Source organism: Salmo salar, chromosome 13 (genome assembly GCF_965601325.2).
Source record: "Salmo salar chromosome 13, fSalSal1, whole genome shotgun sequence".
Classification (NCBI taxonomy): Eukaryota; Metazoa; Chordata; class Actinopteri; order Salmoniformes; family Salmonidae; genus Salmo; species Salmo salar.
The window spans coordinates 89,335,856-89,347,104 of record NC_138303.1 but is presented as its reverse complement, the minus strand read 5'-3'; the positions used below and the strand labels follow the sequence as shown (position 1 = coordinate 89,347,104).

Sequence of the window (11,249 nt, the reverse complement as noted above, 5' to 3'; positions counted from 1 at the left end):
GTCAAGCACTAGGCAGGGAGTGTTATGAATACAGAGAGAACCTGCTCTCTTGATAAGCACTCAAATGTTTCAATCAATTCACAGATTAATCTGTAATGATTGAGCTTGTATGCATTTTGGTTTGACTGCTAGATGTTACATAAACTCTCCGTAATGAAAGTTCTAATCAAACATTGTTTACTTGAGGCAACTTGGGCTGTTTACACAGGCAGATCAATTCTGATATTTTTTTTCACTAATTGGTCTTTTGACCAATCAGATCAGCTTTTGAAAAGGTCTGTGATTGGTCAAAAGACCAATTTAGTGGAACAAAATATCAGAATAGGCCTGCTTGTTTAAACAGCCTTGGTAGGCCTATCATTCCAGGCAGCTGAAGACTTTGGGTAGTTCATCTGCCCAGGTGTTGCTGACGCATGTAAAATCTTACAATCCCTGGATAGGTATTTCAACTAACCACATGTTTTACCAGGCCTGGGCAATTCCAGTCCTCGGGGCCCTGATTGGTGTCACACTTTCCCCCCATCCCTAGAAAATACCTGATTTTAAACTAATTGCATTTTTAACTGATTGTTGGAGTCGGGTGTGTTAGCTGGGGCAAAAGTGTGACACCAATCAGGCCCCCGAGGACAGGAAGTTGCCCAGGCCTGTTATACTGTAGCATGTCAGTCGATGGTTGATGCGGGCAATGTCTGAGCAGGGGAATGCGACCTTAGTTATTTTCTAGCAAACTACTCATTCAGCTGATGTATAGAATGAAACACTTGTAGGACCAAAAAGAAGGAAAACGTCAAATATTTGTGTTTTATGTTTAAAGATGTCTAGATTCATCCCCATCTTTAAATTTAACACAGTAAAATATTTTTTGTTTATGATGCAGTATATCATATGTGTTAGCTGCTTCTTTGCCTTTTCATCATGTTATATCCAAATTCTGCAATTCCTAGTCTTTCATTACCTTCTAACCAGGTTTTTTTGTGGGATGTTCATTACTTTTTGTTTATATTTAAAGGGTTGTTTCACCCCAAATCCATTGTCATTTGAGTTGCAGCTGTATATAAATGTGAGAAGTCTATTATATACAAGTGGTAATATATCATGAACTGCCGGATTTGTGAATTGGATATTCTTCCCCATTGTTCTATTCACTATAATTGACAGTGTCAGTGGTTTAGACTGAAGACGAAGGGACGGTTGTTTATTTCAGCATGCCATCTGTGGGCATTTCAGTGCAGAGGTCAAGAGTTGTTTCAGCAAAGGCCTCAGATAATGCAGCAGCATGCACTCCTTGGAGTGTGGCATGGGAAAAAATATAAAGAAGGTAATCGGAGGGCAGGACTATGAGGAGCCTCATCCAAGACCCCCATTGATTAATGAAGTCACTGTCGTTCTCCATTATCTTCGCTGCTCATAATAACACACTCACTCACCCACTAGCAGTGGAGAGCGATTGAAGGATTCGCAAATGTCGCCTCATGTTGATTCTCAGCTCAAGTCAGCGCTGCACTCTGTGATGTTTTGATTTGAATGTGATTCAATTTCTATTTTATATTACAATTCATTTCTTATTACATTTCTTAAAAGATTAAAGGGATATTTTGGCAATGAGGCCCTTTATCTACTTCCCCAGAGTTAGATGAACTTGTGGATACCATTTTTGTCTCTGTCCATTATGAAGGAAGTTAGAGGTAGTTTTGCGCCAGTGCTAACTAGCATTAGTGCTATGACTGGAAGTCTATAGATGTCTGCTAGCACTAGTTAGCAATTGTGGTAGTTAGCATCTCTCGAACTGCACGCAGAGACATAGAAATGGTATCCACGAGTTCATCTGCCTGCATAAGAAAAGTACATTTGTGATGGTTGAAACGGAATACCAAGGTTGCCTTTTCATGGAAGAAACTATCCATGTATTTAGGGTTATCAATGACTCACAACATTATTGAAAAGTATTTTCCTATGAACAATACTATTTTAATAGAGCACTCTATTGTAGGCTTACATTACGCTATCCTGCAAATAATTGTGCTGAATATTTCTGTGTAGTTATGTGTGGGTGGCTAACCAACACGGGTGCAATTTTTTGCAATCGATCATGGAACTTAATGTGGGACACAGGTGTGCTGGGAATGAATAGGCGTATGGGGAGCTGCTGATGCTATATGTTTGGGTTTTCCTGCATGGTAAAGCTGAAAATAAAAATCCTCCAATCACAGGTATTGCTTTTTGACAAAGTTTAGAATGCTTTGGTAAAAAATAACTTTTGGTCTTACGGTACTTTTATGTCCCCCTGTATTTGGCATGACAGAATTTGCGTTCTTAAAAATGACAGCAAAAGAGCAATGGATTTATTCAGAATGAAAGCAATCACAACAAAATCTTCCCAACCAGGATTATGCCCCACTATTTATGCTATAAAATGACCTTTAATCTGAGATTGATGAATCACTGCTTTAATAAATACCAACATTAAGAATTGACATGCATGGCATCAAAAACATGGTGGCTGTTGCTGGGGAATACAGCAGGCCAGGGCCATGATTTTAACTAAATGTCATTACAATATGGCTTGAATATGTGAAGTCATTATAAAGGAGTAGACCTCAGCAGAGCCCCCTAACAGAACAGCAGAGCATCACACTGGCACTGCCTCTGACTGTCACTGAGATCTGTGCATCGATCTCGTCTGGCACTCATGGTTTGAGCTCTCAGTAGGACGACGAGGGACCGTGTGACAGCTGCAGCAGACAAGGAGGTCCCCAGCTGTCCTTTCACGCTCCTCTTCCCCTCTGCTCTCATCTCACACTATCAGTTCTTCCTCCTCCTTCCATTTAAATCCCTAATGGCTCCCTGCGATCAGCATCCACAGGCCTGGTTATCCCTCTGCCATCCTTGAGTTACTGTGACATTTCTGTGTGTTGAATGCCATCTCTACAGAGCTGTGCGAGAACAGTGCTCATGTTGAATGCTTGTCAATGCTACAGTATGTTCAATATATGGACGCTCTCAGGACACAATGTTTCCTTGTCTCTAGGCTCAGCTATCTGGGTAGAGGGGTTGACTTTATTGAGCTAGTGTTCAATTTCTCAGCTTCATGTTTTAACCACATTTCCTCAATGAAAAACACATCAATAACCTCTTTGTGTGTATGTGTAGTTGAGCAACTGGATCATATGTTTCCTATTTCAATGGGGAACCGTGTCGTAAATGTTTTGAAGTGCAAAGGCCTCACATTGATATGTTCAAGGCATGTAACAGATGTAGGATATAAAAAATTAAACCATCCCTTAAATACTTTATCCGTTCATTAATCAAACACAGATGCCATTGTAATTGCAGGCAAATTCACGTAGTTGTCCCTACCATAGAATGCACAGGAGGCTGCTGAGGGGAGGACGGCTCATAATAATGTCCGGAATGGAGCGAATGGAATGGCATCAAACACATGGAAACCAAGTATTTGATACCATTACACGTATTCCGCTTCAGCCATTACCACGAGCCCGTCCTCCCCAATCAAGGTGCCCCCAACCTCCTGTGGTAGAATTATATAATATACTTTCCTCACTGTTGTCAAGGGGGTTTCCATGCATTTTACATATTGTCTCGATAACCTTGATCACTAAAATACTATATTTTCCCTTTACTCTTCAGGATTGAACCAACCTTTGAAGGCGTGTATAGTTCATTACTAGGTAGGGGTTTATTACATGAATATGCAGAGAGGAAGGGTATATCATTGTTGACTGCTGAAAGGGATCTCGGCTGCATCGGTCATGTTGTTTGAAGGCTGAATTGCATCTCCGACAGGCTCACTTAACACTAGTGGCTCCTCAGATTAAAGGGAATGCTCCACCACTCCATAAACCTTGGCTTGGAGTGTTTTCATTTCAATGAATACAACAGCTGTCACAATTACTGTGATAGATCCACATTGTGATGTTTACTTGCCTTGTGTGAAGTACTTTGTTGTATTTAGTTGTTTAGAGCTCAGCGAAACTGTGTGTGTGTGAGAGTGAGTGAGTGAGTGAGTGAGTGAGTGAGTGAGTGAGTGAGTGAGAGCGCGAGGGAATGCATGTTAGACACACGTACACACACGAAAATACGATACCAGAGTAAACATGAACATTTCAGTGTAATGTTGATTATTTCAAGTTGCTTTTTCCTATTTTCGAGTGGAGATTCATCCAAAAATATGTGAAAATAAATTCCACCTACCAATGTTGAACCTACTCTATGTATGTCTTCTGTCTATTGTCAAGGAATAAGAGCAGGTTAAACATTGGTTAGAATAACTTCAAAAGGTATACAATAATGTTTATTGTACAGAAAGGTTGACCTGTGTGGCTTGTGACCAACATTTAAACTAGCTCTCATAGATAAACCAGTTCAGTCAGTAATGACATCATTCTGTACCCAGTTCTAAGTGCCTTACAAGGGTTCTTCTCAAAAAGGAGACCAACTTGAGTGTGCGCATGCGTGCACGTCCGTATGTCTTCCTCGCTCTGTCTCTGTCCGCAGTAAGGAAATAAACAGCAATCACTGTACCATGACTTGAAATCCACTGAGCATCCAGCTTTAATTGAGCTCTCACTTGTGTTCAGATTTAATGGAAAGCTAGGCCCGCTTCCCCCAGTTACTGAGTAATGAACATGCATATTCAGAGGTTACAATTAAATCCACCTCTTTTTTTCTCCTTTTTCATCTTCAGGTGGACTACGTTTCTTGTACTATAGCATTTCAAAATGCAATATGGAATACAATGCTAAAATGTTCTACTAAAATAGTATCTTATTAAAAGAGATTAAATGTCAGGTGAGGGAACATGTTTCTTCAATCCATTTGAACACACACAATATGCCCCATGCAATTGTCCACATATAGTGCAGGCTAATACTGAAGGCCTACTTTAACCGGTCTCTGCCCAAGTTAAATATGAACAATCTACTGTACATGTTCTTACAAACATAGAGAAAATATTAATGCATTTCTTTAGGATAAATAATGAAAATATTGCTGATATAAAAGCACAAACAATGTATTCACAATATATCAATATGATAGTTTACAACCTGTAATAACCAATAGGCCTATTTCACATGCAAATACAACCTAGTTTTGGTTTTTGACCATGAACTAACTTGGCCCATCATTAATCGTTCCATGTGCGCGCTGGAAGGAAATTACTCATGAAATAAAATGTTGCCATTGGGGCATGTACATTTTTTTGTTGTATTGTTACTAATCACGGTGCTTACATTGCAATAGGAGCGTTATGACCAATAGGGGGAGTGTTTTTTTGTTTGTTTCATAGGCTGGTTTTCTGTATTAACGTCATTTGGATTGGTTAGTTGACGAGCCCTCGCCCCGCCCAGTGAGGGCTAGAGAGAGCATGCTGAGGGAGGGAGCTAAACTGAGCTGATCCCACGTGTGACGATTCTGTTCCCGGCTCAGTAATATTCTCCTAGTCGGGCTGTGCATAGCTTTTGCAGTGTCTGTGTGTGTTTGTTACTGTAGTTACTGCCTATAGTTTGGTTAGCTATGGAAGGAGACGGGAGTCAAGTCACATCTGGAAGCCCAAATGATTCACAACATGACCCGGGGTAAGATGATAACAATTTCGACTTTCCTTTGTTTATTGTATTTTTCATCTGAGAATGCCTGAGAGAGGATTTAGCAAGAGTGCAGTGCTGGATTCAACTCGCAATGCGCACATCACCATTGGTCTTTCCTTCCGGATGCAGTTAGTAGCGATGAAGCTTCTGCTTTGCTTTGGAAGATTACAGTAGCAAGTGTGGCCTTCCCCTTTTAATAAGATACATTATTGCTATCCAGCGATTTTTGTTTTCTCTCTCTACTCGTTAAGATCGCTTTTAGAAGTAGTTAGTCGTCAAAATGGCCGATCTGACATCTGTACTCACTTCTGCTATGTTTTCTTCTTACAGTAAAATGTTTATTGGTGGCCTCAGCTGGCAAACCTCACCAGGTGAGATAATTATTCCCTTACATTTCCCATGTTTCTTGTTTTGTTACAGTAATTGATTGTGCATGCTGTGGTCGCGGTCTCTGTGTGTGCAGTAGGCTACTGTATGGGATATCTGGAGTCCCTCCGTTTGCGCGCAAGGTTATTTTAGATTTCCAATCATCTGAAGTCCTCTATTCGACCCCTATGTGTTTTTGAAACACACTGACAACAGTATGATGACCATTTGTTGTTGACTAATTATCCGACATGTTTTCTCTGTTCACAGACAGCCTTAGAGACTATTTTAGCAAATTCGGAGAAATAAGAGAATGTATGGTGATGAGAGACCCCACGACAAAACGTTCCAGGTAAAAGGTTTTTACTTTTGCTTTCCAGTTGGTGAAATGCTATCCTACACTTGCGTAGTTTATATGCCACATATTAACCATGGCTGTTTGTCCCGCGTTGTGTTTGACAGAGATAGATTAGCTCAAAAGATAGCTGCGGGTGAATGCAATTTGACATTGACTTTGGGACTGAATTGCAATGTTGGTGTAGTGTTTCCCCCTCTCCTTTAAATCAATATAAAGTCAAATAACTTAAATATCAATGCCCGCAATTACTATAGTAATGTACAATTTTGGTAGATATTATCTCTATCATTTGAATTAACAGTGGGACATGTGCACATGTGGAGTAGTTAATTGGGACAGTGTAAATAAATGTGTCCAGTAAAAACATTTAGCATGTTCATGATATTCTTGATAGGCTACCATATGTTAATACTCTGAGAGAAACAGTTGAGCTTATATTAATATCTTCTCACGTAGTCTACATAAATAATGTGTGACCTAATTTGTTGTTTCTCTGTATTTCTTTGTTTTGCAGAGGATTTGGGTTCGTTACGTTTGCAGATGCTGCCAGTGTAGATAAAGTCTTAGCTCAACCACACCACGAATTAGACTCAAAGACGGTATGTCTGTGTTTTGATGTCATTTGCAATGATATTTTACTGTCTGTGTTGCACGTTTTAAAATATGAATCATTGCCTTTATTCATTTCACTGTCATGCTTGAGATATGATACTGTAATAATACTGTAATATAAGTTCCTCATTGCAAAATAATACCACATTGAAACCAACAACAACAACTGCAGTATATCCATTTGTGGCAGGTGGCATCTCAGAATGCTCACATGCCATTTACCAGTCACTGGGTTGGCCCTGTTGGTAAAGAGCTATTGGTAAAATGATTTATTTGATCAAAGCTGTAGATATGGAATTAGCCCGTGATATCACCGTGACCCCCTTCATGTAAACTATTGCGGTAAAACACCACTCAGGGGTGAATCTCATATCTGCTCAATTTCCCTTGTCCTCTGAATGAAGCTGACACGCCCCCTTTCCCATCTCCCAGTACCACTCTACATGTGCACATATCCCGTGTCACTCAGATGGGCTTTCTCTCACAGGCCTCCTCCATGCATATAACCGGTCAGATCGTACACATCACTCTGTTTGATGCATATCGCGTCAATGGAAGTGGGAAGTTACAAATGTGATTCTATTAAATAAATATTGATGCCCAAAAGGTCCATTAATCCTGTAAAATATTTGGTATTTCATTACATCAAATTATCTATACTTATGTATAAGTGTATTTGAAATATTAGAAGTGTTCCTTCCAAGTTAAAGTCACAGTACATTGTCAAGTTTGTTAAAACCTATTTTCTGTCTTATAATGTCAACAAACCTGATGCTTCTCCTCTCAGCTTACTTCATGTATTCTTCCATTAACAGACACACACACACACACACACACACACACACACACACACACACACACACACACACACACACACACACACTCCCCATTTATTCTGTTTTATCAAAAGACTTGAACTATTGTGTCAATGTGGCAGTAGATAAATAATGAACGGATGTCAGTAATTTTTGAAGTGCTGTCCGTGTAGTGGTGGATTAGACAGAGTTCAGCTGAGATCATAATTGTCTGCGATTTCTGCTCGGTGGGTGGTGATATCCAGTCATGCTCACACAACTCTGGAGATGGAATAGTGCATACCGAAAAATAGATGCTTTGTTTGCAGCCTTCTGTGAAAGCCAAGTTCAGATGGGAGAGTATGTCTTTAAGATATATTTGGAAAGACAAACATATTGTACTTCAGCAGGCAGTGCACAATTACAGTGGAGCCGGGCTGAAAGCGGTGCTAGAACTTGTTGCGCGGCTGTCCTCAGCTGATTGGCAAGTCACTGGAGGGTGCTTGTAAAAGCTTTCCGTTTTTATCTTGATACTTGAAAGCGAAAGAGGAGCGGATTCATGTTTTGAATGTTATTAAAGGAAACCAGCATCTGTAAACTGTTGTAGACAATCTTGGGTTGTGCAATGCATATAGCAGGGAGAAAGCCCCAGAGTGCTCTATTTAATATGGGATTATTACACACTCTATTACACACTCTATGACAGATGTTTCCTATTTAGAGCTCTGCGACATATAATAATATATGGCATACATATATCAATTAAATCATGATGAATAGCCTACACGCATGCAGTATAAATACTGCAGATTAGCATGTGTTCTATATGTACTTCTGTATGGTACGTATAGTGTGGATATACTCATTATACATCTAAATTAGGGAGTTGAAGAACTCTTTCTTTGTGATAATGAATAGCCTATACCTTTGTAAGCTTAATTGAATCGCACTCCTTTTCCCCCTCAAGGTTATTGACAGCACTCATACCAATTGACTTTATTTTCTCTATAGAGATGAGAAGTGTCATCTGGTGTCTTTGCTTGGAGATGTGTCCTGTATCCACATGTCTTGCCGTAACTGAACAAGGAATACGACTCAAAGATAAACAATTCTGCCTGACAAACTAACCGTTAGTAAGTAACAATTGAGTAGCTTGTAATTAGATATATTGTCAAATAAAATACTGGTATTAGTTCCGTTGAATTTGCTGTTTTGATTATTTAATAAAAAGTATAAATAAAGCTCTCGCCTTAATAAAGCCATTTGGTTTCCATTTTGTCCATACATTGTTTAATGAATACGATTTCATTTGAGTGAAGTAAACTATAATTGAAAAGAGGTATATTATTGTATGTAGACAAATCTTGCAATCATGTTTTAATGATTTATTTGTTTATTTTCTTCCACAACACTACACATTTATTCATTACTTTTAGTTGAAGTTCCTTTACACTAAGGTGTGTTGTGTAAATAATAATGACATACGACATATTGAGAAGCGAGTGAGAATAGCCCATGAAAATCTTGAGGATTATAGTTCTAAAAGCACAATGGTTTATCAGTTGAACAGAGGGAGGATGTAATGTTCTTTGTATGAGCTGAGTTATTGAAGAACCTAAAGCATGGCCCTATTGATACTAAGCAATACTGAGATCAACATTTGATACTTTCTGATGTGACGCTGAGGCAAAAGAGGGCACTTTGCCAGTACGCAAAGGAAGTGACTCTTACATCACATAGACCTGAACCAGCAGTTTTCTGCCTTATATTCCATTCGGCAGAAGCGCTCGTGTAGCATGTATGTCACACGCTGTATATACTAACTACAGTGTTAAACAGGGCCTTGCCGTCTCTGATGCTGTATTGTACCAGGTGTCTCTTGCAAAAGAGATTTGATCTTTGTGAGACTAACCTGGATACGCAATACCCTACAAGTCTGAAGGTTTAGAAAGAGGCTGAGGGCTTATGTAACTTTAAATAAAATGTGAAAAGACTTTACGATTTTCTTCTCATCCAATGGTACAGTGTTCTTAAACCAACAATATTGGATATTTTGTACAGCCTACTCCAATTCCGAGCAGTATTACATTTTACCTAGATATTCCTCTTTAGTTTTTTTTGTGGATGTTTTCTGGTGCTAGTGGTCTCAGTGTGGAAGGAGGGTTACCCTGTGGAGAAAGATGTCAGTCAGGGACGTGGACAATGAGCACAAGTATGCTTTCATAATGCACACACCATCATAACGTGCCACAGCTATTGTTCAATCCCCCTGATAGCCTGGGTTGCTTTCTGTCCGGTTATGAAAACAGAGTGCTTTCAGACCGGTATGAATGTGAATGGAGACATATGGCCAAGGAGAGCTCGAGGCTTCAAAACACACATGGCAGCAATTCGGAACATATTTTGAATGTTATATTTCATTTTATGTTATATCCCATCTGGAATAGTATAAGTTATCTTTTTATGTACAATTATTTAAAAAAAGGATGACGAACAGGATTTGAATTGATTCGAATTCTTTAAGTGAGGAGTTCCAGTTTTAGACTACTGCATCACAGTATCCATTATCAATGACCAGGTCAGGATTATTCAGTCTGGACTCCTGCCAGAGGAGATGTATTATACTGCTAAATAAGTCTTATTTTCTTCCAAAACAAAGGTAGCCTATTTTGTCCACAGATATTTTCAGCCATTATTGGATGACCTCTGGCCAGCCCTGTTTGCTGTTTTGATGTAGTAGTTTCAAAGGACAGAATGTCTCATTGAGGTGAGGGGGATGAGGCCAGAGAGAGAGAGAAACAGAAGAAAGGGCTGTTGCAGCTCCTCTGGACAAATCTAAGCCTCCTCTGTCGGATATCAATTGAAAATAATGTCAGCTGTGAGCTCACCTCCACCGTGCCACTTGTTGGTTCATGTCTAGCAGGTGCTTTGTCTTCAGTTGATCGTGTAAGCTATACCTGCCTTTTTCAGGCTTAGATTCAACACATCCTCTAAGGGAATTTGTCTTCTCCTCAGACTTTTTTAGATTTTTTTACCGTATTCAGCATCTAAACTGGCAGTACTTTTTTCATTGTCATCATTTGTTGCACTGATAATACATTGAATTGAAACAACACAGACATCATTCTTTTTTACAACATAGCTTAAACAGCAGGGTAATGCAGGCTTCAGAATAGCCCATATGTGGGTAATCAATTGCTCGATTTAACGTTCCTCCCCCAAAAAACTGTTTTGATGAGGGCATGCTAAATGGCCTCAAGTGAAATGATGAGGCTTCATTTGGGTATTTGTTGGCAGTGCATTTGACATTGGCAATTATACTTGTTTGTGTATGAAAGCCATAGGGAGATTTACAGAAAGAAGCAGATGATTAATCATTATATATCAATGCTTCCTACATCGCTCTAAACACACACCAAAACAGTCAAGAAATCAAGCTTTTTGATAAGCAACTTTTGTAGCTTTAAAAACCTATCTTAATCTTAAGCTGCCAGTATAGAGTGAGATCTG

At 39.4% G+C, this 11,249-nt stretch overlaps 1 protein-coding gene across 14 annotated transcripts in view; it reads left to right on the top strand.

Annotated features, from left to right (window-relative positions):
- The first annotated feature begins 5,391 nt into the window (after positions 1 to 5,391).
- Positions 5,392 to 11,249, top strand: part of msi2h (RNA-binding protein Musashi homolog 2) — a 360,285-nt gene continuing 354,427 nt past the window's right edge. For 5 of the 14 annotated variants that reach the window (XM_014137431.3, XM_014137423.3, XM_014137430.3 and 2 more), the window contains exons 1-4: positions 5,395 to 5,597; positions 5,940 to 5,980; positions 6,246 to 6,327; positions 6,848 to 6,932. In XM_014137431.3, the coding sequence (XP_013992906.1) occupies positions 5,536 to 5,597; positions 5,940 to 5,980; positions 6,246 to 6,327; positions 6,848 to 6,932 (270 nt within the window). In that variant the 5' untranslated portion in view covers positions 5,395 to 5,535. 14 annotated transcript variants of the gene reach the window in all.